This window comes from Lutzomyia longipalpis, chromosome 1 (genome assembly GCF_024334085.1).
Source record: "Lutzomyia longipalpis isolate SR_M1_2022 chromosome 1, ASM2433408v1".
Taxonomy (NCBI): Eukaryota; Metazoa; Arthropoda; class Insecta; order Diptera; family Psychodidae; genus Lutzomyia; species Lutzomyia longipalpis.
This window is the reverse complement of record NC_074707.1, coordinates 33,003,033-33,030,550: the sequence shown is the minus strand read 5'-3', so window position 1 is coordinate 33,030,550 and position 27,518 is coordinate 33,003,033. Positions and strand designations below refer to the sequence as shown.

At 36.4% G+C, this 27,518-nt stretch overlaps 5 protein-coding genes across 10 annotated transcripts in view; 4 read left to right on the top strand and 1 right to left on the bottom strand.

The window, feature by feature from the left end:
• The window catches only part of LOC129786050 (putative fatty acyl-CoA reductase CG5065), an 824,046-nt gene that overhangs the window by 645,402 nt on the left and 151,126 nt on the right, over positions 1 to 27,518 (top strand). The window lies entirely within an intron of this gene.
• LOC129785968 (uncharacterized) lies at positions 89 to 13,391 on the top strand. Of its 6 annotated transcripts, none has more exons than XM_055820676.1 (8): positions 89 to 502; positions 678 to 787; positions 863 to 995; positions 3,400 to 3,592; positions 3,667 to 3,882; positions 8,762 to 9,148; positions 10,204 to 11,916; positions 12,638 to 13,391. In XM_055820676.1, exons 1-7 carry the CDS (start codon positions 255 to 257, stop codon positions 11,881 to 11,883), a joined length of 2,967 nt encoding a protein of 988 aa, XP_055676651.1. In that variant the 5' UTR covers positions 89 to 254; the 3' UTR covers positions 11,884 to 11,916; positions 12,638 to 13,391. The 6 variants fall into 6 exon arrangements, with proteins under 6 accessions (XP_055676651.1, XP_055676652.1, XP_055676655.1 ...); XM_055820677.1 differs by having other exon boundaries at positions 12,528 to 13,391; XM_055820680.1 differs by having other exon boundaries at positions 90 to 502; positions 8,765 to 9,148.
• Positions 14,301 to 15,510, bottom strand: LOC129786158 (AN1-type zinc finger protein 2A). The gene is made up of 2 exons (XM_055821006.1): positions 15,282 to 15,510; positions 14,301 to 15,210 (listed from the first exon to the last, which is right to left on the bottom strand). The coding sequence occupies exons 1-2, from the start codon at positions 15,334 to 15,336 to the stop codon at positions 14,627 to 14,629; spliced, it is 639 nt and encodes a 212-aa protein (XP_055676981.1). The 5' UTR covers positions 15,337 to 15,510; the 3' UTR covers positions 14,301 to 14,626.
• LOC129786161 (UPF0488 protein CG14286) lies at positions 15,483 to 16,411 on the top strand. Its single transcript, XM_055821010.1, has 3 exons — positions 15,483 to 15,828; positions 15,893 to 16,027; positions 16,090 to 16,411. Exons 1-3 carry the CDS (start codon positions 15,648 to 15,650, stop codon positions 16,389 to 16,391), a joined length of 618 nt encoding a protein of 205 aa, XP_055676985.1. The 5' UTR covers positions 15,483 to 15,647; the 3' UTR covers positions 16,392 to 16,411.
• Positions 17,772 to 19,562, top strand: LOC129786076 (O-phosphoseryl-tRNA(Sec) selenium transferase). The gene is made up of 2 exons (XM_055820884.1): positions 17,772 to 17,934; positions 17,998 to 19,562. Exons 1-2 carry the CDS (start codon positions 17,818 to 17,820, stop codon positions 19,303 to 19,305), a joined length of 1,425 nt encoding a protein of 474 aa, XP_055676859.1. The 5' UTR covers positions 17,772 to 17,817; the 3' UTR covers positions 19,306 to 19,562.

Below are 27,518 nucleotides of genomic sequence, written 5' to 3'. Positions count from 1 at the left end.
TTAGAAAACAACGAACAAATCAAAGCGTTGAAATACCCCTTGATCACAACTAGCGAACCTAGCGGTATGAGTTGGAATTAACTTGACAATTTTGACATCAGCTGTTTTCGCAAAAGGAGAGAGGGAGGATGTGATTTTTGGTCGTCCCGTGCCCTTGGTGAGTGAAAAAGTGCGCTTTCTGTGCCGAAAATTCGTGGGTGGTGAAGTGGTGGTGTGCCGGGTGTGCCAGTGTTCGATGGTGGGTGGCCCACGCCATGTCCAATTCAAATCATTTCCAGCCGTGGGTCCGCGGCGGCTTCTACGGGAAGAGCGATAACGAGAGTACAGCCGCCCCGGGAGCTTCGTCCTCCATGTCACTGGATCTGTACACACAGATTGGGTTGCAGAAAGTGGCTGCCCTGTACAAGGCGTCCCGTGAAGCGGGTGACAGCGCCTCCGGCTGGACGGAGGCCGATGACGAGAAGACCCGGAAGATGCAGCAATTTGTCGAGGCCACAATTGGGTGAGTATCTTGTGCGGAAGCCCACGCTCTTCACGCACTTGGGAAACCATCCGGCTGGGTGAGAGAGAGCAAGAGAGTGCGCGAGAGAAACTCAAGTGGCGTGTGTTGATAAGACAAGTGTTAACGTATTCTTCCCCCCTTTCATCGTACCACCCCCATGGGGCAATGATTACAGAGATTGTGCGAAAGAGCAGATATTCCAGCTTGTCGAGAAGATATCTCAACTGAAACCGCCTGAAAGACTCTTCCTGTACCTGCGAATGCCTGGCGGCAATTCAGAGACTGGTGAGGCACACTGACCTTCTCTAGGCTGTCTTTTGCTACCCCCTGAACTTATCAACACTCAAAATTTCCTTCCAGATCCACTGAGACAACCACAGAATCCGCTGGGGACCCGAAGTGAAATAACGCACACCATTAACTGGGTTAGATCCCACCTGGAGCATGATCCCGCGGTGTCCATTCCGAAGCAGGATGTCTACGATGACTACATGTAAGTCCTAAATCTGCTATATCATTGGAGAGCAACTTCTCCGCACATAATTTTCCTGCTGCGAATCTGCTCTCCAAAACAAACTGCCTAATTTCCATTTTTATTGCATTTTGAATCTCATACCGCGACCACATAATCTAAATATTTAATCTAAAAATCCTCACCTTTGTTACTCGCATTGACATGCCCCTGAAATCCCGCATTCCCATTGGCCACAGACATTTCAATCAAAAATTTTTATGCTAAAAAAATTTCCATAATCGCAAACATTGTTTTTTTAGCGCGTAAGGAAAATTGTTTCAAAATAGTTTATTGAATATTAATTAAGTAGATATCTTGTAATTAATATTCTACAAGTTCTGCTGTAGTTGCTGTAATTAATAGGGGAGAGTGGGGCAGGAATGACACACTCTTACTTTTAAATCAATTTAATATTGACCTTGAGGGTCCTTTTAACATGTTTTTCACATGGAAGAAAAATCGTAAAGAACTATCTTTTATATGGATTGCATATAACATGATTAGTTATGATTATTTTTTATCGTAGAAGAGATAGATTCATTTGATACTGAAAAGAAGCCAGAGTGGAAAATTTATTTTATATTCAATTGTGGCTTCTTTTCGTACCCTAAACGGCAGAAAATTGAAGGTAAATTCAATAGAAAAAAGTCCTTATTTGCAGAAATTAAAATGTGAAAATTATTTAAATGATTAGGAGAGTCTAGGGAAAATAAGAAGAACAAATATATCAAACACTTATAAGAATTTTAATCAGATTGCAAAAGTACGAAAACTTACAGCTAAAAAGTTTAAAAGAAATTTTTTTTCTTCCTTTCAAGCTTTGTTCTAAGCGTTCTAAGTAAACTTTGATTAAGAGTTGTAGAACAAGGAAGGGGTTTATTCACTTTTATTCATGTCAGGACTTCATTCGAATATACATATTTACAATAAAAACATTCCTATTTTGGATCCTTAAACGAAAAAAAAAACAAATTGACATTTTACCATAATAAGCAGGATGAACTCTGAAAAGACAAGCCCAAAAATACAGAAAAACCACGCCCCCATTGTTTATCATTATAAGTGTATGTGTATAAAGCATATGCACCATTAAATTATCGTTAATAGATTTTAATTCGTGATAAAGACCTAACTAAATAAGCTTAAATGAATATAATTAAAGAAAATGTACAACACTTCTAAAATGTCATGAAGTATATGCGGCAGAGTTTAAAGAACTATTTTTAAGAAAAAAATCCAGCAAAATCAAACTATTTGTATTATTTTGTACATTTAATTCTCACTTTATAATTATAAACTAATATGAAGGCGTCATTCCTTCGATCAATGCTTTTAAGATACTACAAAAATTATCATACGAAACATTGGCGCATATGTTTTATGCGCCTTTAGACATTTTTTTTTCCTTTAATTATTCCCTGACGTAGTTTATTTTTAATTAGATTCTAAATTAGTCTCAATTAACGGGAAATGAGTTAATAATACGTTTTCAAACTTTTTAACTGTGAATCTTTTTTTTTTTAAGTAAGAAAAGTTTCAAAGGTTAACCTTAACTAAAATATCATTTTTTTATTTTTTTTCCTTAAATTTTAAGTTTCTTAATGCTTTATAGGGGTAACTGGGGCAAAATGTTATATCGCAAGGTTCGGAAAATGGACTGAAAATGCATTTTCCCATTGAGATAGAAAGAAATCGTGTGAGACAAAGTTGTAGCCCGGAAAATTTCCTATAAGATAGTCGTCATTATAAAAATAAAATATTTTCTCAGTGCATACCAAGGAAAATATACTTCTCAATTAAAATTAACAAATTGCCCCATGTTCCCCTAATGCTTCTTTTCTTATTACTTAATTCATTTATTTTTCCAATATAATTCATTGTCTTTACTTAATTATCTTTAGCAGATTAAAAACATTTTATTTTAAACAAGAAAAAGTTAAATACCTTTAATGAAAAATGCTCAAGATGTTCATTACATCATAAAACAGAAGAGTTATAAATTTTTATAAAGGAAATAAAGTTTTTAGCTTTTTAAAAGTTATTATTGAGTATATTTTATTATTAAGAAGATGATTTAATGAGTTCTTACTTATTTGTCAATTTTATTTCTATTTGTTTACAATTATTGGTATTTGGAAGATATACACAGCACCGAAGTCCGTTGACTTGTTTGGTGCTGGGGATTGCAGAATGCAGATGTCGTCATTATCAGTGATGGCATCCGCGTTGATCACTCCTCCAGTCGATCAGATCCTCCCTCTTCTGGGGACAGTTAGCGTAGACACAACAGATCCAAATTGAACAAATCCACAAATTGACCTGAAGAAGTGTCCAAAGAGAAACGAAACAGCTGAGAAATTCTCAAAATTATGTTTTTTTTTAGTGAATATTGTTCGAGATCAGGCATTAAGCCACTCTCGACGGCGGACTTTGGGAAGGTGATGAAGCAGGTCTTCCCAAATGTGCGTCCCCGTCGCTTGGGCACGAGAGGTCATTCCCGATACTGCTACAGTGCCATGAGAAAAGCCACAAAACTCAGTCCTCCAGTTCTACCAGAACTCGGAGGTGATACAAAGGTAGGGATTTAGCTGAGAGAGAGATAACAAACAGAGAGAAAGAGCTTTCTAACAAGGTCATGGCTTTCCAACAGGTGGCCGTAGGTGCGTGTGAAGCAACAGATGATGAAGCATGGGGTATTGTGAAGGGATGGGCTGAGAGTCTCCTAAGTGCTTCATTTGGTACCCTTAAAGATCTAGCTAGCCACATTAACAGCCACGGACTCCACTTGCCAACCAATACAGCCTCGAGGATTTTGCTGCAAAAGAAATTGCTACAGCGCGACGGGAAGGAGAAGAAGAAATGCTCGGTGAGTCTACTTTCTTTCCCCCCATCTGGTTGTTATTTTTTTATTCTGCTTATAATGTTTTATTTTCCTGACTGAGGGTTTCTTATCAGCTCATTTTTTTTCATGCTGTTTTTGTATCTTACAATATCAAAGTCTCCCTCTGCTGTGTATTACATTTTACTGGTGGTGCCCACAGTGTGTTATATACATACATATACAAGAAAGTGAAATGATTGGGCAAAGGAGGAATAATGAAAAAAAAAGTTTTATATCAATTGCATGATAAACAGGCACATTGATACGAAATATTTTGCCCTGATGCACTTCAAAACTCACTCAATATTCATACACGTGCCGCTAAAGTAAATGCATTTCATGCCGCAAATGATAATAAATTTGCATATATCATCACAATTGTGGCATGCAGAAGTGCTGCACTCCTCCTTTTTTTTCGTGATGTTTTTTTCTACCAAATGACCCCTCAATCACGGTGGTGAAGACATAAATATTGATGTAGGTATATCAATTTATTTTTAACTCTTTTATCTTATTTTTTTCCTGACTTTTTAATAAATAAAAAAAAATATTTGAAAGACAGAAAAGTTAAGTAAAATGAATGAGAATAGAAATTGCAAGATATATACGCACACACTCAACATCTAAATCCAAAGGTAAACTCACGGATTAGAGGAATCTTCTCAATTGCTAAATTCTCTTTCTCAATCGTGTATTATTACACCTTAATTAATCTACAACTTCTCCCCAAGTTTATTATCAGTTCTCCACCAAGACGATAACTGACTCATTTTGTTATATGTACGTACATATATAAAAGCTCTATGAGGCGATTTTTATTTGGAAAATTGAGATAACAAAAACACACCTCTTGAGGCAACTTTGGAAAAGTGAGGGAGGAAGAACCCAAGAGAAAAAAAACTTTCCACACGTTTTGCTCGTGGCTTCCGTTGGTGGATCTTTGTAAGCATTATGTTTGCCCATTTGCAAATTATTTGGGGAGTCTATAGCAAAGCGCATTTTGCTATTTATGTATGTATGTTGATGCTATTGGCAGAAGTGGAAACACTCAACTTTAATCGCCAATAGAAGATACACTTCCAGACAAAATTAAATAGACATGAGTCACTTGTTGATTTTTTTGGGAGAGAAAAGAGAGATTCAAAGTTTTTTTTTCAAGTCTTTAATGTTAATTTACTTACTTATTATTTGCTAGAAGAAGGAAGTTTCAAGGTTATAATGAGATTTCGTGAATTCTTACACGAATTTATCTGAACGGCAAGAATCAGAATAGATTCGATCTCTGAGTACGATTTTACAAATCTCTCACTTTATCAGTGCTATTAATGCAATTCAATACTAAAAAAAAGTTGCTGTTTATGATGATAGTTTTCCAAGAATTAAGCATTCTATTTCGATATCTGTTGCTAATATGCTGTAACATTAATAGTCGGGCAGCGTTTTCCACGCCAACTTAATACGGTTTGACTGTCTTTCTTCAAATTGTCGGGTACTATTCACTTATTTGGAAATAAACTGTAACTATTTAATGTTTAAAAAAAAAAAAGAATTTCTCACTTCACGTTCACAATTTTATATTTAGATATTTTTATTCACTTTTCTATTTTAATTTTAAATTGACAAATTATCGGGCGCGAGGGGACATCACAAAAATCCCGCTTGTTCGGGCTCTTGGGCCTCCTAGTTGATGTTGTTGCCGTGGTTGTTGATTTGGCTGCTGGTGTTGCTGGTTTCGCAGCTAGTCAAAGACTGTGGGATCTCTGTAATGACAGAAGAGATGCCCACGGGGCAATAATTAATTTAATTTTACCTATTTTGTTAGCTAGCCGCTATTTATCCCTTCACGCCTATCGTTTGTCTTTTATCAAATCCTATTTAAAATTAATATTAATTAGCTACATTTTTCATTATATATACATTATCTTCCATCTTTTACCTTTCTTCAATCATCTATTTCAAATCATTCAATATTGTTGCCATCCCTTTGCGCCGACAAATTCCTATAAAATTATATAAACTATTAATGCCTATTCTTCATTTTTTGGCATAGATATTTTTAAATTACTTACTTTTTCAATATGATTTTCACAAATTTATATTAGCGTCTCTTTGACTTCACTTCTTTTTCTATTCAAGAATACACCTACTGCGATTAACTATAAACTAAACCTATCAATTTCCCCAAAGGAACTATAAGGGGCTATTCAATCTTCAACACTCTTGTATGGAGCAGAAGAGTAATGGTGAATTTGGAAAGCTTAGCATTTTAGGATTGCTCATCAATAACTTTGAAATACTAAGTTTTCTAAATTCACCACTACATTTGTCCTATAAAAGGTGAGGGCGCTGCTTGTCAATTTTATAGCAATTGGAGACTAAAGATCTCTGCTTTTCCGAGTTTCACTGAACATTGAATGAAATGGGTCCTTATTAAAATGCTCCCACCCAACGTATACTGAGTGACAGTTCCTTCAGCAAAAAATATGAATATAATATGTAATATGATCGTGATGATGGTAAAAATTATTTCAAATACTCTAATTTTGTGCAAAATTCCGATAATCAAGCCAATCCTGGCAAGGATTGTATAGAAATTTGCCATGATGGACATGCAGAACCCTGCATAAACAACTGAAAAAAAATTCATAATAAAGCACATAAATGTAATAGGGGTGCAAACTCTGGGGAAGGCTAACTCGCGCATTGTCTGTGGTTCCTGTCGCGAGCCATCCTCCCCCAGAGTTTGCATCCCCAATTTATTACCCATTATTTATTACCAATTATTATTATTATTGTTAATTTACTTGTTCTTAATACACTGAGTTTTACTTATAACTTTGAAAAAGATTAAAATATTCTTGCTTTAGAATAATTTAACGTAAAACTGAGAAATCAAAATGATTTCCAGCGTTGGTGCTAGTAATTCAGTTAGTCGCTCACCAACTAGCAAAGAAAACGCTGGAAATCATTTTGATTTCTCAGTTTTACGTTAAATTATTTTACTTATAACCTTAATAGAGTAAAATGGAGATGCCAATGCACTTGACAAGTAACCCTCACAGAAATGAGTTCGAACCATGCAAGTGGATAGCTTAATTGTCGTGCAACATTAAATAAATTAGACTAGACAACTATCTTCACGTTGTCCTAAAGGAACGTTCATAAACAAAAGTTAATACCTGATAATCTAGATAAGGAAAATCAAGAAAATCAATCTCTAATTGGTATAAAACCAGTGAACAACTTACTTACTTACTTACTTACATAACCGGCGCTACAGCTGGTCTCCAGCCTTGGCCTGATCAAGGATCCTCCTCCAACAACAACGCCCTCTTTTTTTTATAAACGTAAAATAGTAATATTTCGAGTCGTTTAGCATTTTATAGATTTTTGAAAAATCTTTTGCTGAAAATATGTTTATATTTTAGAAAACTGTCTCTACCTATCTGTCGGGGAGTTTTATTACTCTTCCACCGCATGAACCAGACTTTTAAATATACGAAACAGTATGAAATTCACCAAGACAAACTAATGTGTTTTATATGCAAATATCAGATCTCTCAATGTTATGTGTATGAGATTCTCTTAAAATGACTAAATCGAATACAAATATTTCATCGCTAATTCCGCCATATTTTCAATACGTAGTAATCAATAAAGCTGATTATGGAAAAGTGTGTTGGAAAATGAATCAAAACAAAACTTCTCCATAAGCTCTTCAATGCACATGGGAATTTTCTTATTGCTTACATTAATAGAAATTAATCTATCAATTGATCTCTTGTTGTGTTTTCTATGTCACCCAAAAATATTGTTTATTTTCACTGCTTCTTGATTAATTTGATAAATTCATCAGTCTTTTGGGCGACATATTCAATAAATTAAAACTTAATTACGATGTTTTTTCTTAAAACATTTACTCTGCATTTGTGTCAACATGAGGCACTCTTTTGCAGCCTGACTGTGAATTGTTGCGAAATCTGCGTGCATAAATTTTACATACACTTTCCAGTATGCTAATAAAGGAGTTTTTTTTTTGTACTATCGCACAAAATGAGATGATTCGCCAAAGATGGAAATAAACTTCCAGTTTGTAGCATGAAAAAGAATGAATATTCGGCAAGCTGATATGGAGTTTAAACGTTTTTTTATATACAAATTAAAATATATCTCTGTGAAGCCAATATTTTGAATTCGCGCCCTCCTTATCTCGGTGTAAAGACCTAATTGAGATTGTTAAAGGAGATAGAATCATATTTACGTAAATAATTTTCTCGTGACTGTTTAAAAAAAATATTTTTTTATCTTCAGTTACGTTACGAAATTCCTCCCAATGATTTTTGTGGAGGAAGAAATTTTTTGCTTAGCCCTTAATACGTCCTCGTGTAATTGAGTAAATTAATTGTGATATAAATTGCTGAAAAATATTTTTATCACACCCCATACACCGTCTTCTGTAGCAAATAATTCATAAATTTATGGGGATAAAATAAAGCTCTGTTTAACGATTTATGCAAACGACAATTCCCCGGAATTTTCTCGTGAATAATTTTGGAGGCATTAACGGAATTAATTACCTAATTCTCTGTATGGAAAAGGCAATTCTGGGAAGAACGTTTATATATAAAGAATTTCTCTCCGTGAAGCTTTGCAATAAAATACAGACACGCTTTCTTGTGTTAAAATTTCCTTCAATTTGTCTCATTTTAGAGGTGTTTAATTTTCTTTTCTTAATTTATTTTACGTATTAAGACCATCATGGAGAAAAAAAAACCTTTATTAGCAGAATAATTTTTATTATTCTTTTACTAATTAGAGTTCTTAAAATAAATTTAATTTCATATGGAACCAAAAAACAAACAAGCAGCAAGATGCAGATGTTGGAGTTTCAGTAAAGAAGCGTCGTAAGCGAAGAAGAAAGAATTCAGCATCTTCAACGGAATCAATGGGTTGTCCGCAGTTCTCAGATACGGACAACAATAATGGGAGTTGTCAAGAAAATCGGCAAATTTGCGTGAAATCAATGAGGAATAATAGTACGAGCAGCTGTAGTCAGGATATGAAGCCATTTGCATGTGAGGATCTCCCGTATGGCAAGGAGGAGCCGTATACGGGCCACCAAGAGCCAAACTTATCAATCCAAGGTACAAATTCATCCTGTGATAGTGGCCAAGTGTGTCAGTCGATGGACACGGTGTGTGTCAAACAGGAAGCAGACGCGGTGGAGCATCAAACTGTTTTCTGCAAGAAGGTTAGTTGAATATTGCAAAACTCTCAAGTTTCAATGTCTTTGCACCCCTTTCCTTACCCTCCTGTTTAGTACAACCATATACCATTTTAACATTGCTTTTTATGGAAGAATACTAGTTAGCGTGAGCTTAGAGGCTTCAACCTGCAATACTTTAGGGTTTGTTATCAAAGGAGACTCCGGTAGAATAACCATATTTTTATGAAAGTTTCTGAACAAGAAGAAACTTCTCAGAAAACTTTTTAATCCAATGGCATAAGACATCTAGCACTTATTTTTTCACTAGAATTTACTTCTCTCCATTTCGTATTGTCAGGTTACTTGCCTGTGGCAGCGAGCATAAAAGAAAAGCTCATATATGTAGTCAAAGCTAACTCAGTGGGTGATATTCTGTTCTACCTGTAATACATAGACGCTAAATTAGTGAGTGCTCCGGCCGAAGTGACCGGATTAACGTGAAACACTTTTGCAGGTAGAATTATCGCCGTCTTGGAGTAGATCGACGCTGTCCAATATCACCATTCACTAGTAAAACGTACACTCTTTGTTTTTCAATCAGAGTGTTTCTTTATTTTCTCACGTATTTCATTCGTAAATTATAATTTTCACCCACACACTTTCTTACATTTTTCATTTTAGGCGAATTATATTTGACATAAGATAACAATGGCGGGCTGTCTAAATTCATGTTTCATTTCTCGACGACAGCGCCGCTATTAGCAATTTCGAATATTTCAAATTTAACGAACATTTAAGGCTGTGTGGATTTCGAAATGACGTCCGGCCCTGAATAATATAAAAAGAAGAAGAACAAACATTTAAACAATTATTTCCCACGCGTATTTCTTTGATAAACTATTCTTTACTTTTTCTCACGCATCAATTTAATTTTGTTTTATTCCATCAACAACAATGGCGAGCTGTCAAACTACCTTCTTGTTGTACAGCAGCGCCGCCAACGGGTATTTCTACTTTTAAACTAACGAATTTCCTGGCAGTCTAATATTTTGTCCTAGTTCGTCTTGTTTTGTAACCTAGACGTTCTTTAACACCCTTAGGTGCGCCAGGCACAGCAGGCTAAGGGATTGTGGCCACTTCAGGCAACATCGGGGGTTGATGGTGTTAATTTAGCACCAAATGGACCATCTGATGAGATGAAAGTTCACAATTTCTCCCAGCCACAGCTGCCACAGAGTGCGCTGAAGTATGAGAAGAGAATGATGTCGCGCGATGCAACATTCAAGCGTATCCGATTGCCGGGTTTTGCGGAGGAGGTACCAGAGAATGGTGGAGAAATTCCCGGGGATTTTATCCTTCCACGTGAACGTGTTATAAGTATTTGTAACATGGACAAGGATGCTCTCGATGACTACCTCAATGGTGGGGATAATTCGCAGGAGCCCGAGGCGGAACTGATGCAATACTTTGCTGGTGAAGAAGGAGCTAAGGGGGGAGGTGGTGGTGACTATGAGAGCGCTGATCTGGGGCAGCTGCAAACGAGCATTCCTCTACTGGAGAACTATCAGTTATTCAGTGATGGGAAAGGTGACGGGAAGGGTGATGGGACAAAGGCAGGGGAGGCGGGAAGTCAGATCCATCAGCTAAGGCAGTACCTGCAGCAGAATTTGCAGTCAAGCAGTAAGAATCCTGCTGAAGGATCAATGGGGAATCCGCTGAATCTGTATCCAGGATCAGCATCGGCTTCTCTTGCTATGATGTCGCAACGTCATATGTCAGAGGCAGGTGGTGGTGCTCCGGTTAATTTGGGGAAGAATGCAGTAAGGAAGAAGTTAAATATTGCCACAACAGCAACTGATGCTACATCAGGCGTGCCCCATAGTCCCAATACACGTCGTCGAAATTTTAGTTTTGTCCCCATCTCAGCTGGACCGCAGAGTCCACAAATACGCACAAGTTCCATAACTAGTTGTCGTCAGACGCAGACTTTTGTCAGTCCGAGAGTTACTCCAGTTACAAAGCGCTCCTTCAAGGTACACTGTACTTCCACGATGGTTCCCGTAAAGACGGAGGCTGCATCAGCTCCACCTAGTCCACCGTGGATGGGGAAGGGTAGTGGGTATGCCATGAAGCAACCCATGACACCGGGGAATGTGCCATCAGCGGCAGAAACGCGTTCTCAGAGCGTTCCACTTCACTGCAGAAGTCCCATTTTTGGTTCAACAATGAACTGCTCGGCCTACACTTCAGCCTGTAGTTCTGTTGCTCAGACACCCATTCCGCCCGACTATACGGACTTTACGAGTGATGTCAGCCTCCTGGATTACTTCAGTCCAGCACCACCAGCAAGTGCAGCTCCGGGAATCATTGCTCCCGGTTTGGATGCTGAACTAAACATGGGCGACTTCCCGTCGAATTCTCGTTCAGTGCCATCAACCCCATTGCCCATCAATGGGACCACAATGCCAGCACCAGGAATCTCTGGGAACTATGGAAAAATGTACGATATGTCCAAGTCAATGCCGTCAACACCACTCACAGGCGGTGGACTCTTCCGCTATAGTCCTGAGATAAATCGAGACTTTCTCATTAATGGCAATTCATTGGAGGCCTCAAAGCAACCGCAACCGTTCTATCAGCAACAAACACCGGTCACAACGAACTCTGTCGCCATGGATGCCACAATGGGGGACAAGGAGTTTTCAACATTCACAGATAGTATTATATCCAATTTGAATGATGACCCAACTTTTGAGTCAGAACTCCTTGATAATCTCTAAACATCATCTGGGATGCACCTGATGGGAATTCAGGTACGATGAGATTTTTTTATCTAATCAATTTATGGGATTTTACTACAGGTGAGTCATTTGATGACGAAAGAGAACGTTTCGTGAAGCTTTGGAAGGGACGAGCCTAAGCTTAGCTAGTCCTAGCAAAGGGTTTTTACAGGTGAAAGTAACAAAATGGACGAATGGCGTCTGTTTAAGTAACCTGACAATTTATAACAGTTTTAGATTTTGAAATAGTCGTCAAAGACTAAATGGCGCTAGTGTCGTAAGAATGTAATTTCGAACTTTTCGGAATTTTAAAAATTGACACAATTCACATAACTTCACATTTTTCTTCAAGAAATAGTATCAAAATTTCAATTTTCGGGTTTTTATTGGTCTAAAAATTATTTCCGTTCAGTGTATAAGATTAGGAAACTTATAAATCTTTTAATGATCAATTTTATTGCAAAACGGCTATTTTTAAAATTTACCTATGTTGAAGGCCACAAGAGGCCGCAGCACAGCAGTTAAGAGGAAGCAAGCCAACGCCATTTTGGGTTTTCTCTTAGCCGCCATTCTTCATTATTTCTTCACATCCTTCACATTCAGATTCTTCTAACATTGAAGAATTCTTTTCATTCTTATCACAGAAAATTGTTTCTCTATCAAATGACTCCTTAAAATTCCAAAAAAAAAACATAATATTGTCAATTCCATGGAAGATTTTTGATAAAACTCCCATTGATATTGCATTTATAAGTGTGTATATTGGTGGAGATTGGAAGCAGCAGCATCTCGTGTTTTGCTGTAAAACACAATGAAATTGTGTACAAAACAAAAATCAAGTGTTTTAATGTGTAATTGAGAGACAAATTGTTATGTTTTAATTTCTTTATTACGTTTTCAATTTATGACTTTTTATTATTTGTTATATAAATATATGTTTTAGATACAAGATACAAAAAAGGAAAAAAAAATTAAAACAAATCTTTTATAGTAGAAAAAAAGATAAATATATAGTTAGTATAAATGGTGGAAAAGAAATATGTGAAATTCTCTAAATGGTTCTTTTGGTGTTTCATGTTTGAGAGAAATCCCGAAAAACAGCCCTCAGAGAAAATGGAAAGGAAGTTTAGTGGATATTCCAACACAGGAAATTAAGAAATTAAGGAAATTTAAAATATTAAAAGGAAAAATTGGCCAAATTCCGCCTCAATGGTGACTTCTTTAAAAAAAAATAAAACACCTACAAAGTGCAAATTCACGAATTTTTACCAACTCTGTGCCTCTGGCTATACAAAAAAAAAACAAAGGAGAGGATATGAAGAATTATATATACATACATTATATTTACAAAATGAAAAATTAGTGGAAAAAATACAAAAAATTATTGTGTAAACTTCAGTGAAACTGAAAAAAATGTTTTATTAACAAATTTATGATAAAATAAGAAGAAAAAAAATTATATTTTGTATTTTTATCGTTGAATAAAGTTGCATATTGAATGTTTAAAAGAGTGCATTGGTTTAATATAATTATAGCCATCCACTAATGGACACATGTTTGAATTTTTGGCGCTCATTTGCAGCATAAGCACGATGGTGAATTCAAGTGGTGAATATGAGATTGTGGGGGGAAATTGAAGAGTTTTAGCGGTAAATTTCAGAACTGTCAAATACGTAAATATAAACGTAAGCAAAGAAGGTTTGTTCAGTTGAAAAGTATAAATCATAGATATGAGGAGTTTTCGACAATACCTGGTACAATGGGCAGAATAAATAGTGAGAATAGTCCATTTTCAGATAGCAAATAGACTCTAGCACGAGAACACTTCTCTGATCACCTGATATTCCATGGATTGAATAGACAGACGAGATTGCGAGTCATCGAACTCTTTATAACATCCTAATCTACAGGTGGGTATTAAGATCAAGACAGAAAAGTTCTTAGTGAATTAAAGAATGTGTAAGAAGCTCGGAACATAATGTAAGTTTATCGGATTGGATGAGCAATAAAGGTCATTCAGGATGAAATGGTCAGAATGTGAAGGTGAGTTCTAGAAAACTAGACCTAACAGACCTAGGATGCAAATCAACGCAAGATCGTTAAGGTAAGAATGGATAACTTAAGTGTGAGAAGCTGTATCCCTTAATTGGGAATAATTCTTAAAGTAAGTGAAAATGATACAACTTCCTTATAAGATTAAAGAACATTCTCCATCAAGTGATGCATCCACATAGGCTCTGCTAAGAATCCAGGATGTAAGTAAAATCAGTCATGTCATGGTGAGTTGCAAAAATAGTTTCATTGATCAAGGTTAGTCAGACAACCATCTGCTGCCCTGAACCGCAAAACTTACGCAATTTAATGCAAATGTCCAGAATGTTAAGATACAGAGAACGAGTCCTTAAGAAAAGAAAAACTTTCATAAGCGAATGTATTCTTTTATTTACCTTAAAATCTTATATAAACAAATAAATTTTCTAAATTCTAAGTAGAATAAAATGCTCACAAAAAGATGTCTTGAGATTTGTTTTGTGGGATTTTTTTTCTTGATTGCAATAAGTAAAAATCTTTGACTTTTTTCAATAATTATAGCTTACAATTTTTTTGAACATTTTTGGGATTTTAAAAATATTAACAACTCTTAATTTTAGGATAATCTCTGTGAAAAAACATTTGCCTAAAGTTGCTTAAAGTTAGTGGCTATTTTCGTCCCTTTGAGTGTCCAATGTTGAGGAGAGTTGACTCACGATAGTGAGCACTTGTCCTTGGAACTGGAGTTGCTTTGTGCTCCTCCTACGGCTACGGTGGGTGGCTGACGGTGCTCCTGCTCTTGCATAGATAGGGCAATTGCATGTGCGAGTGCCTCATCCTCCGTCATGTTGCCCTGGACAAGTTGGGCATGTCCGGAAGTTGCTGTTGCTCTTACTGGGGCTTTTGGGGCACTACCAAAGATACCTTTCCGTGATGCTTGGGGCTCTCGCGCCTTCCCCTGACACCGGTGATCATTGAAGTGCCTATGACGGATGCAGTAATTCTTCTTGCAGTCCCCACAGAGAATGGGCACGAGCTCCTTCTGGCGACATCCCGCAAAAGAGCACATATTGGTGAAGATTCGTTTCTTCTCTGATCGACAGAACTGATCTATGTGGCGTCCTACTGTGAGGTCCGGGGAGACGTCGCTAGGTGTGGGCACAGGTTCCCCACACAGAGGACACACTGGCACCTGAACATCCTTCCTCTGCCCTGATTTGCAACCGTGCTTCTCGTAGCTGTAGTGCTCTGAACAGAGTATCTCACTGCAGGCATCACACTTGACGGGCAGGAAGTCTTAATGAGACAAGGTCACGCGACACAATTAGTAAATCAATGATGAAAAGCCACTTCCGTGGGAAACTCACCAAGTCGCTGGCAGGTGGAAACGGAACAGTGTTTTCCAAGATCTGGGAACTCCATTCTTAAAAAACTCCAACGGAATCTGATTGTACACAAACTACCACCACAAATTGCAAGCAAAGAATGATGATAAACTCAGGGAAATTGCGTCAATTTATCTAAATAATGGATGATTGAAAAGTTTCTCGGACTTTCTCAAATGATGACTGGCACGCAAAACCCTACAACGGACACACTAAACGTCAAAACGACGTCTGCTTGTCAAAATTTTAACGTTGAAAGGCTTGGAGAAGCTTTCAATGTCAATCAAAACAAAAACAAAGCAACGTGTGTTTTCTTCAAGATCTTAACTTTTCTGTTCCTGGAAGAAAATGCCTCCTCCGAAGTTAAAACTTCACAAATCATCAGGAAAAGTAAAGGATCTCAAACTATTGAAAGCTCCTGAGCAAAATACATCTCAAGTTGTGGAAAATAATATTGAATTGGAGCTCTGTTGGTGCGTTCAAAAATTGGAACTTTCCCTGTCTTCGGGAAAATTGTCCGAAAAACAAGGTAATTAAAAGAAAAATTCAGCAAATTGCACTAGATTTATTACCTTTTATTCTTCGGTAATTAGCTTTAGATACAGAGAAAACACTGAGGATTCTCAAAGGAGCAAATCAACCTGTAATAAAGAAACGACAGGTAATGCGAAATACCTTTGGTGACTACCGGGCACAGATGGCTGAAGAAGAAAAGCAACTTTCTCTTGGTAAAATAACTTCTTTCTTATTGTATTAAAATTTCTTCTGAAAAACAAATTATTTCTTCTAGTGGCTAAAAAGATAAAATTCACAACGCCAAAGGAGCAAAAGAATGATAAAAATGCCTCCAAATCATATTTTGTAAAGAAGTCTGCTCTGCAACATTCGGGAACTGACTTTAAGTTCAACTTTAATGTTGATGAGAATCAAAAATGTTCTGAAAGTGAGACAAAGTCGGAAGATAAGAGCGAAACAACAAAGGAGAGTCCTGAGCATCCTGATGGTCCTGATTGCCACGATAGTCAATCTAAAAGTAAATTTATTCCTTCGGATAATTCTTTTAGATTCAATTTTCAAGTTGAAGAAAATTAAAATAAATAAAGAAAAATTGAAAGTATTCATAAAACAAATTTTAAATGATGAGTTTGCTTGCAGTATTCCGGGAAATGACTGCGTTTTCACGAGTCTTACAAAACAATTTGTAAAATTAATATTTGTTATAGTTTTGAGACCTGACCATCTACTGAATGCATACTTAATTTTAACTGCTTTGAACAAGAAAACTCGTTAAAAAATCTTTTTTTTTTAAGATGGCTGTCAGAATCTTTTGCGATAATATAGAAAATAGATAACCTTTCTCCCGAGTTGAAGCATGTGCGAGCACCCTCTAAAGACGTGGGTACAGTACTGATAGCTGGTGGACATTTCTCCACAGTCCACAGGGATGGGTTGATCCAGTTCCTCTGCAGGGATGATATGATTTTATTTCTCCAAAAGGATGGGGAAATTGACTTTCTTCTCAGGAATTGGAGGTTTCTCTTCGTCTAAAGGTATGGAGGGATTAAGTCAGATTCCTCTGTTCGAGGGCTGCATTGTAAAACCGGCTAAGTCGGTGTGAGCTCCGAACCGACTTAGCCGGTTTTACAATGCAACCCTTCTGTTGTGGATTTCTCTCTATAGAATATCTATGAAGAATTTCAATGATTCTGTACACAAATCTTCAAATGAACGTTTCTCAGCCATCTTCTGATATAAGGAAGATGGCATTCACACGACGTTTGTTATGTATCAATTTTATGTTAAAATCAGGGGCCTGACAAAGTCCCTTTTTAGCAAACAACCAACCAACGGACGTAACCGACATAACCTAAATTTTGATTTAGTGCGATGAATAACATGCGCTTGAAACAGCTTTAAAATTTTGCACAACACTCGCGTTTGACCCCTTGGCGGGGCTCCCCTGTTTTAAAATTCGTTTGAGCCGTACTTTATCAAGGAAATCAAACACTTTTTTAATTGATTATGTACTGGTTTGGCTTCCCATGTCGGAATGGAGGGAGATACCTCCAATGATACAGAGGGATTCTTTTTTTTTTAACAAGAAAACTGCTTTTTATGAAACATGAAATGTCTCATGAGTCATGATTTATTTATTTATTTTATCAGTTTTAACAATAAATATAAAAATACCTTTTACTAAAATATTAAGACCCAGAATAGAAAAAAGTAAAATCTTAATTTTTCACAAAGTATTGGGATTGAATTCTTGTGTTTGTTTATGAACGCCCTATAAATTCGAAATTCGAAAAATGATCATCAAAATTTTCGAATTCTTAACCTCACTTTTCTTTCATTTACAAAAAGTTTGTTTTGTAAACAAATCACAAGTCTTAAAGAAAAGTGTTACCGAAAAGTATTTATTTTTTGGCCTTGTGGCTTGAAAAGGCTGGGGCCGTAAAGCTTTAAAATAAAAAAAAAAAAAAAAAAAAAAAAAGTATTTATTTTTCCATTTTCCACAATGAATGAACAAAATTTGATGGGTTATTTTAAGGACCCTCCTACAACGGGATACGTTAGAAATGCTCTGGATGCGATGCGTCACCGTGATAATAAGATTCAGGAGATTTTGGAGCAGGCATGTAAAAGTTGGGTTATCTCCGGATGCAGCGATTTTCATGCATTTCTATTTTCTTTCCAGAGGAAATTGCCAGAAGAAGGATGGGATGATGATGTGATTGAGTACATTGTCCGGGAACTATCGCAAATGGATACAAATCGCTTTCCCTTTGGCTCGGGTGCTGGAGAGAGGGAGGGTAGGATGTATAGCAATGTTGTGGCAAGGAGGCATTTTGGGTTTGCACATGGAATAGGCCGTTCGGGGGATTTGTCGGAGGCTCAACCAAAGGCAATTGGAGCTACAATTCTCAGTGATATTACTAATAGAATGCTTCGGGATCTCGTCCGCCTGGCTGGTCTGCGAAAGGCTAAGAAGTGCATGATGGTACCCATGGCTACGGGGATGACCCTCATGTTCACCATGCTGCATTTTCAGCGCACGCGGAAGCTTCCGGAGGACCCAAAGATTGTCCTTTGGTCACGAATTGATCAGAAATCTTGCTTCAAGAGCATGACTTCTGGGGGATTCCATCCACTGATTATTGACACCATTCGTCGGGGGGATCTCCTTTGTACGGATGTGGAGGCATTCAGAAGGGAGATTGAGTCATTGGGGGCTAATAATATTCTTTGTATTATGTCCACAACGAGTTGCTTTGCTCCCAGGGGATGTGATGACATCATAGCCCTGGCTAAGCTGGCACAGGAACACGGTATTCCACATCTTGTAAACAATGCTTATGGGCTGCAGAGTAGCCTGTGTACGCATCAGATTGAACAGGCTGTCCGGCTGGGTGGAAGGGTGGATTACGTTGTGCAGAGCACAGATAAGAATCTCATGGTTCCTGTTGGAGGTTCCATTGTGGTGGCCTTTGAGGAGGGAAAAATTGAAAAGTTGGCCAAAACTTATCCCGGAAGAGCGTCCATTTCCCAAACAATCGATGTCTTCATAACTCTCCTATCAATGGGGCAACAGGGCTTCATGAAACTGCTGCAGCAGCAAAAGGAATGCTTTGCAAAGCTCGTGGAGATATTCCAGCAGATCGCCAAGGAGTGTGGGGAGAAAGTTCTCGAGACTCAAGCGGGAAATCGCATTTCCCTCACCCTCACCTTGACCACATTCACGCAGAACGATCGTGCTACAGAAGTTGGGTATCGGCTCTACCGGGCTGGCATCACCGGAGCCAGGGTCGTTCCAAAAGGTGAAACAAAGACCATTGAGGGGTACACCTTTGAAAATTGGGGCGGACACACCTCAACAGCCTCAAATGCTCCCTACATAACCGCCGCAGCGGCCATTGGATGCGAACCCCATGAGATACAGAGACTCTTCCGGAAGCTCAAGTCGATTCTTGTGGAAATTCGCAAGGAAATATCCCTAATTCCATAAGAGAAGCATTTTATGTTACATCGCCGCTCACTGATCACCTCAATTTATACAATTTTTATCAAACCCCGATGTTGGGAGTTTTGTCGAGAACAATTTGGACCGCTCCCATTTCCTGCTTTGGAGTTCACGGGCCGCAGAAGACAAAAGTCACATGGATGAGATACTCTGCCCAGAGATATTGGGTTTCTCGCTCTCGCTTCTTCGGGGAATAAATGGATTGAAAATGAAATAAAAAAAAACAACGTTGCATATTGAAATCATTTATTGTTTGCCACTTTAATGAATTTAGAGATGATTCTCTGTGTGATTCAGGTCTCGCATGGTTAATTTCCATTCCCCACCAGCCAAGCGATAGCCCAGGAGAGGAGAGATCTGATGAAATGGATGAGAAATGCTATTCATGCATTTTTATATCCCTCCACTGAAATTATCTGCAAAATATGCTCAAAGTTGTGTATTTTGTAGGGAAGACTGGGGGTGAATGAGACGTGTCTTTGTAAAAAGAAAAACTTGAGAAACTGAAATGAAAAGATGTGTATAAGTGTGTGTGAATGAGACTTTAAGCATCTGAAGGATCAAATTCAGTGATTTATAAATGATTTTCAAGGATCTCCAGTAACGTCAAGACATCATACCTAAAAGGTAAGTCCTTTTTAATTAATTTATTATAGGCCAGTAGAATTAGCGGAAAATGACCCCAAACCTAAAATAAATTCTGATAAAGCCAAATTTTGCACGATTTGATTCATAAAATTATAAGCAACATTTTTTATGTTCATAAGCATACTCTAAAACGTGAGCTTATTTCAGAAGATGAGTTTTAATATTTCCATACATTTTTCACATAAGAATCCATTTTTTGAACAGGTGGCGCCGCGAGTAGTTCAACGAAGAAGTTCAATTTAACATTTAAGGCAAAGTAAATATTTACGTTTTTTATTTTTGTATTGGCATCTGCTCTGTACGTCCAGAATACGTGTGTTTTCGGTGGTGCCCCACGCTTTGGGCGGGCAAGCAGTCTCAAGCGCGTCTGTGAGATTGTCATTGCCGACCGGAAAGCTTGGTTGAGATCCTGGTTTCGGGCAAGACGATGTGTGTTTTTTCTTTTAATTATTTTTGTAACTCAATTTACAATGGATTCGTCAGGTGAAGATGACGATGATAAACAAATTTATCTTCGAGTGGCATTGAATTCAGTCTGTGATATGTCCTATGAGCTCGAGGGTGGCATGGATACATCAGAAAGAAGGTGCGCCGGCTGGCTTTGAATTTTCTTGGCAATGTCTATCTGCAAAATAATATTGGATCCTTGAAGCTCCCTATCAGTCACAACGTTCACCAAATTATTGAATTCTGGTTTGAAAAGGACAAACTTAAATAAATCCTGAAGCAGATTAATCAATCGTGAATCCGGAGAGGTCATCATTTTCAAGCGTTCCGGTTGGCAATGACAATCTCACAGACGCGCTTGAGACTGCTTGCCCGCCCAAAGCGTGGGGCACCACCGAAAACACACGTATTCTGGACGTACAGAGCAGATGCCAATACAAAAATAAAAAAAGGTAAATATTTACTTTGCCTTAAATGTTAAATTGAACTTCTTCGTTGAACTACTCGCGGCGCCACCTGTTCAAAAAATGGATTCTTATGTGAAAAATGTATGGAAATATTAAAACTCATCTTCTGAAATAAGCTCACGTTTTAGAGTATGCTTATGAACATAAAAAATGTTGCTTATAATTTTATGAATCAAATCGTGCAAAATTTGGCTTTATCAGAATTTATTTTAGGTTATTTTACATCTCCGCTGGCCTATTAGTTAGCTGTGTTTCTTTCAGACACAGCTTTTGTGTACCGAGCAAAATCGAAAGTCGTCAGATCGGGCTCAAACTTGGGATAAGCACGAATTAGGGTCCCCACATTCCAAAAAACGTATGCGCCAAAAATTTTTCCGGCCGGCCGTCCGTCCGTCCGTCCGGAACCTTTCGCTAAATTGCAAGAGAACGGTAATAGATAGAGACTTGCGGTAAACGGCTAAGTTTAAATATCGACGGGAAGACATCCGATTATGATGTCAAATTTTACCCCCCACCCCCGCGTCCGCCATTTTGAATAACCTCAAAATTTTGTTTTCGCTATATCTCAGCCCCTGTAATAGCTAAAAATCTGAAATTTTTATATGTTGTAGAGGCCATCAATACCTTTCCAACGATACCTCATTTTCGAAAATCGGTCAAGCCGTTTAGTCAATATGGCCGCCACAATTTTTCTTCGAAAATCGACCATAACTCGAAAACGGCTTGACCGATTTTGATCAACCTGGGCTCAAATGAAAGCTCTCAACAAACCCTACAACTCTCTAGAACATCCGAAGTTTCAAAAGTGACCGCTAGGGGGCCAAAAATCAAAAACAAAATTTTCGATGAGTTTTCGATGAATATCTCGAAAACGCCATTATCGATTTGCTTCATTTTTTGATATGTTATAGCTGACTATATTATCTAGCTCCATGCCAAAAATGAAGAAAATCTATGTCGCCGTTCTCGAGATATAGCCTTCCAAAGTTAGCATGTAATATCTCGGGTTCTACAAGTCCGATTTCGATCAACTCAAGCGCAAATGAAAGGTTTCGTGAAACCCTACAAATGTCTAGAACATTGCAACTTCGAGAAATGACCGCAAGAGACGCTAAAATCGAAAACAAAGTTTTCGAAAATTTCGAACTCGAATTTTTCGAAAATGGCGACATAAATTTTTTTCATTTTTCGATATGTTATAGCTGACTTCAAGACCTTTCAAACAAAAAAAAATTATGAAAATCTATGGATTCGTTCTCGAGATATGACCTTTTAAAGATTTCTTAGGGTATGACTTTTCTACTTTTCCCGACTTTGTGCGTATTTAAATGAATTCGCGTTCTAGTTTGCTCTCACAAAATTGGTACACTGAAAGAAACACAGCTCTCGTAAGCTTGGTCAGCTTACCAGTACATTTTTTCTTTAATTTTTCAATGAAATTACTTTTTTTTTTCAATTATTAGTTCTGAAAAAGAATTAAAAAAAAAACAAATTCTAATTTAAAAATAATCTACCTAACTAATTTTGGAGAATTTTTAATGCCAAAACCATGAAACATTCGTAAAAATGTTTCATCAGTTGGTAAAAGGTTTTTTTTTTTAATTTTTTTTGTTCATATATGATGTTTTTATGAATTTCTTACAACGCATGAAATTGTTTCAAACGCACTTTGTCAAAAATCATCAACGAAACATTTGCGCTAATGTTTCACACATTTAAAGAAACAAGAAACGTTATAGTGCTTCACAGTGATTTGTTTAGTAAATTAAATGAGGAAAATAATCATGTTTCGCAGAAAATTTTGCATTTTACAATCCAAATTTTTCATTTTTATGCTCTTTCATGTAAACTACAGTGACGTAGCCAAGGATGTTTTTTTGGATATCAAACGTTTTCTAAAAGCTCAAGTTCTTTGATTTGAATGTATTTTTACGTATAAGATTACCAAACGAATTTTAAAAAATCTACAAACATTCATTAGTTTAACCCTTTCTCGTTTTTGGGCCATACGCTAACCTAAACGTGAAACATTTTATTTTTTCAATTATTTATGAATGTAATTGTTTTTCCATGTTACAAATGCATCAAACTCACGCAAAAGGGACCCAAGATGACGTTCTGACTGAGAAAAGTTCTCTGAAAATATTCCCAGAATAAAAATCGTGAAAAAAGAGCGCATGTTTCAATGTTTTTATGTTTCACGTTGCACGTGAAAGGGTTAAAATAATCATCAAACAAAAAAGAAACATCATATGTCAAAATGAACATAAAATAAATTGATAGAAAGACGTCAAACGTTAAATACGTAACATCAATCAATCGTCAAACATTTTAAAAGTAAAAATGTTCTTTGAATTCATTTTAAAAAAATTCAAGGATTTTTGTAGAAAATTAACATTTTTCTGGTTTTTGGAATCAGACTATGAAAATTTCAAAAATTTCTGGTTCATGCCTGATTTATTTTAAGCCTCAAAATGAATAAACTGCTTTGAAATTTCTTCATAAATTATCTTTTCAATGAATTGAATTTTCATTTTTCCTAAAACAATCCCATTTTACCCCAACTTTCCATCAGATTTTATTTAAATAAAACCTTTGAGGTGAATTTTATAGGGTATTCCAAAATAAATGTATAACTACTCACCCTCACAATTTATTATAGTGTCAGCTAATACTTTTATAGATTAAATTGAATAATACGTGGAAATGACGATGAAAAGTAAATAATGATTAGGCGTCCTTTGCTCGCCATGGAAGAGAATTTCATTTTGTATTCCAAGAAGTCTGCAATTAAAATCTTATCTCAACACAAATATCAAACATTCTCTCATCGCGCGAAAGAGACTTGAAGTGTAATTTTGAGATCAATGAATATTTTCCAACTTTTGTGCTTTGTCCACACAAATTGTTTCCTTCTCTGCGCCCCATATTTTAAATTGTTGAGTCCATTTTGTGAGTTGTTGGTGAAGTTTTGTTGCGATCTCTATCGCATTTGGTGCTCTTCATTGAAAATGGTCACAGGAAAAAAATAATAAATTTTACACCCAAAGTGTAAAATGAGAAATTAGCACTCACCCATCCTAATCTCCTCTCTCTAACAACGATCTTTGAACGTATTTTTTTTTCTTTTAGGCATCAATGAATCCCTTTTCGAATATGATTCAATTGCAAATCCCTTTTCAAATGGATGGCATGACGGTTTTATTATTTTTTTCGGGTGTTCAACGATGATGTTTCTTTATATTTTTGCACGCAAAATAGAACGCAGAATATATATTTTTAACAATCGCCAACGAACACAATTCGCCGTTGAATCCCCCAAACCACACCGTCTCGAGATCCACGGGGAGAGGAAGAAAAAAATAAAGTAAAAAAAAAAATAAAGAAGAAAAGCCCAAAGAGGCGATATACAAAGCGGGCTCTAGCTACCATCTGCTCCTCCAACCAGTTCGTTTTATTTTATTCCTCACCGTCCTCGTTTCTTTTATCCGTGCTCTCTTTTCGAACCATATTATATGCTTCTTTTCACTCTCTTTGAAAAAATCCATAAACATATCGATACCAAACTCCCTATCAAGGGACCATCCTGGGGCTCCATCCATCAGCCGCTCAAAAATAGACCGTGAGCGCACTCAATTGGACAAAGATTCGGGATGTGCTCTCTTTACCTCGTGTAGCGCACAATATCAAGGAGATTTTTATAAAACTCATTTACTTCTCCTCATGTTTATGTCCTGCTGCTATGCTGAATTACTTCTTGTTCATTCCTTTATGTACACGTGAAGAAATTCATAATGTGGTGACCCTTGAATGAGAATAAAGGGTGATTATAGATGATTTTTAGTCGATCGTGGAAGAAAAAACTTTTTTTTTTCAATTTTCTTTTAAATGAATTTAAATTTTATCTTTAAATTTTTTTTGAATTTTTAAAATTTGAAATTATTTATTCAGGTAGAATTTGAATAATGAGGTATTCTTTAATTTGATATTATTAAGGATATTCTTTTCCAAATATAAGGGAAAGCCACGCCCATAGTGTTCTTTGCATTTTTGTGCATGAAGCATATGCGTCATTACTCCTTTTTATCAATAGATAATCCTTTTTATCTTATGATTCAAGAGATTTTGATTCTTTAATTCATTTTGTATATGACTAATAAATTAATAAAGCAACATTCGTTGAAGCATATGCGTCATGCTTAAAATGGAAAAACGGCGGCGGCTTCTTTTATGTATTTCTCTTGAGCAATACTTTTATTATCTAAACTAGCCAAACTCAACTAATCAGATTTCGATTAAGTATTATAACTAGGTTTGATTTTACTTGAAAAAAAAATCAAAGATTAAGTATCAAAAACCTAAAAAACCTAAAGTATGTCCTGAATTCAAGCCGAAAAAAAAGTTAATTCACCTTTAATTCTAAAAAGGATCTCGATGAGCAATAAAATCTTAATTTAAGAATTATTTTTATGCAAAATTTAGTTCGAGTTAATTGTTAAATTACACAAAGTTTCATAACAAATTTTTGTAAATTTTTATTTTTTTTAAATGTTCATTTGAATTTAATTGAGTAAAGTTAAAAGGCTTATAGCTTGCGAAAATAAATTTTTCCTAAAAAAAATAAAAATTTGTTATATGAAACTTTGTGTAAATTAGGAAGCATTTTCACCCTTAAATTATTGAAATAAGACCACTCACAAAAACCAGTCTAACTTTTTTCCTGGGTGTCCGATTTTCAAAATTTCAAAAAACTCTGAAAGCTACATTCTTCCCATGCCCAAAACTGCCGGGGTGATCAAAATCGGTTGAGGGGCTGATTTTTGACAGTCGTTCAAGTAGACCCATACCAAAAATGCCACTTTCTGTTCAATCATCTACCAAAACTGAACGGATGGGCCGATTTTCGAAAGTCTACCATCTTTGGAAAGGGGATGAATGTAGCTTTCCGAATCTATGCCACTTTTCAAAATCTGTCTCCCACAGCCTGAGATATTGACGATTGAAGTCAGGGGTACATTTAAAACCTATATTGGTGGTCCTATTATTTTTCTCGGCACTGTATATTTTAAATATAATCTTAAAATATTAAAAAGGGTTCTTGATTAAATTTCTTTCTTTCAAAAAGTTTTTTTTTCTCTCCTGAATAATGATTCTGGATGAATTTCCATGAAAGATATATCTTTTGTAAACATTTTCGCGGAGAAAAAAATCGGCATAAGCTAAATTTAAAGATGTGTATGTTGGCAAAAATTGCAAAAGATATCTCGCGGTTTTCTTGCAAAGGCACAAGAGCAGATGGAAGTGGGTGGAAATTGCTGAGGTTTCACGTCTTATCGCTCAGGGAGTATCGTCTAACTTAAATATCACTTGTAAAGCTGCAAAAAGTCAAAAATATATCAATGAAATACTTTAACATACATACATAGGTTATAGAAAAAAATCACCAATCGCTAAATCGATCGTTTTTATAATCTTCTGTTTATTTATAAATCATATGCGTGGCACTTTTTGCGCCATATCCGTATGCAGAGTTTTACTCACGAGAATCCAAAAGGAAAATTTATTGATATTTTGCTGTGGTATGTCCCCATGCAGTGGACCAGTGGAACGTGCAGAATTTCTTGTAGGTTTACACGCGCTTTATGCGATAAATTAGAAAATAGAGCGATAAAAAAAATTGAAGGTATTTAACATTGGTGAGACGCCCGTTTTATTGGGAAACGTACATTCATGCATTATGTTGTTGTAAAACGCCAGGTGTAAAAAATGGGACTTTTGAATGTCCGCCATGAGCAGCTGCCTTCCTCCAAAACCACCACACCACACATTTCTTCTGGACGGTGACTTGGAGGATAGGCCTGTGAGCAGCAATGTCACAAGACGATGAGATGTGCGTGCTTGGGAACATGAGGTTGATGGGGCTCAGCTTGTGATGGCGCGTGTCACCTTTACCTGCATGTGTGAGCTCGAAATATCCATACATGATTAGTTGGATTCATTTTGTACCACTGAGCTCCTCATTTCTATCAAAAGTACACCAAAGTTTCAACCTTCTGCTGTCATGCTTTGCAGCAGTCAAGAAAGGAATCTTTGGAATCTTTAAACTTGCTTATAATATTTTTATTCATTTTTTTATTAACTCTCTAATTTGCATTACAACTCGAAAAAAAATTGTAAATTCAGATATGAAGGAGTTTATTCATTTTGTAGTTTTCATGAATTTTTTTTTTTTCAGAAAGGCAAAATTTTATTAAAAGAGGGTTTAAGATTAAATATGAATTAGATATGGTTTAGTTTACGTGGCAATATTGTCAATTTGTCTAATACTGCATTCTTTTTTCCAACTTTAATCCCGATGAATTTGCAGTTTCCAGCCGTTCTGAATTTTTTTTTCCTGCTTTTCGCAGTCAAATTTTCTTTCCCCAGATTCTAAATGAGGTATTCTATTCTCTATCCTATTGCAGAGCAAACAATTTGTATTCTAAGGCATATTTGTCGTGAAAATCTTACCTTAAAAAAACTGACGATTTTCTTCTGTCTACGTCCATGATTATTTGGGCATTTTTTTTGTGATGCACTTCATATTTTATCAAACATTTTTTAGACAAAATATCTTAATACTTTTTGTCAGATCAA

Bases quoted from the DNA above. Each gene is read 5' to 3' on its own strand.
- LOC129785968 (XM_055820676.1), top strand. From the start codon at position 255: ATGTCCAATTCAAATCATTTCCAGCCGTGGGTCCGCGGCGGCTTCTAC. The intron at 503-677 runs GTGAGTATCTTG...CAATGATTACAG, and splicing joins TTTGTCGAGGCCACAATTGG to AGATTGTGCGAAAGAGCAGA. The intron at 3,593-3,666 runs GTAGGGATTTAG...GCTTTCCAACAG, and splicing joins AACTCGGAGGTGATACAAAG to GTGGCCGTAGGTGCGTGTGA.
- LOC129786076 (XM_055820884.1), top strand. From the start codon at position 17,818: ATGAATGAACAAAATTTGATGGGTTATTTTAAGGACCCTCCTACAACG. The intron at 17,935-17,997 runs GCATGTAAAAGT...TTTTCTTTCCAG, and splicing joins TTCAGGAGATTTTGGAGCAG to AGGAAATTGCCAGAAGAAGG.
- LOC129786161 (XM_055821010.1), top strand. From the start codon at position 15,648: ATGCCTCCTCCGAAGTTAAAACTTCACAAATCATCAGGAAAAGTAAAG. The intron at 15,829-15,892 runs GTAATTAAAAGA...TTCGGTAATTAG, and splicing joins AAAATTGTCCGAAAAACAAG to CTTTAGATACAGAGAAAACA. The intron at 16,028-16,089 runs GTAAAATAACTT...TATTTCTTCTAG, and splicing joins AGAAAAGCAACTTTCTCTTG to TGGCTAAAAAGATAAAATTC.
- LOC129786158 (XM_055821006.1), bottom strand. From the start codon at position 15,336: ATGGAGTTCCCAGATCTTGGAAAACACTGTTCCGTTTCCACCTGCCAG. The intron at 15,211-15,281 runs GTGAGTTTCCCA...TGTCTCATTAAG, and splicing joins TTCCACCTGCCAGCGACTTG to ACTTCCTGCCCGTCAAGTGT.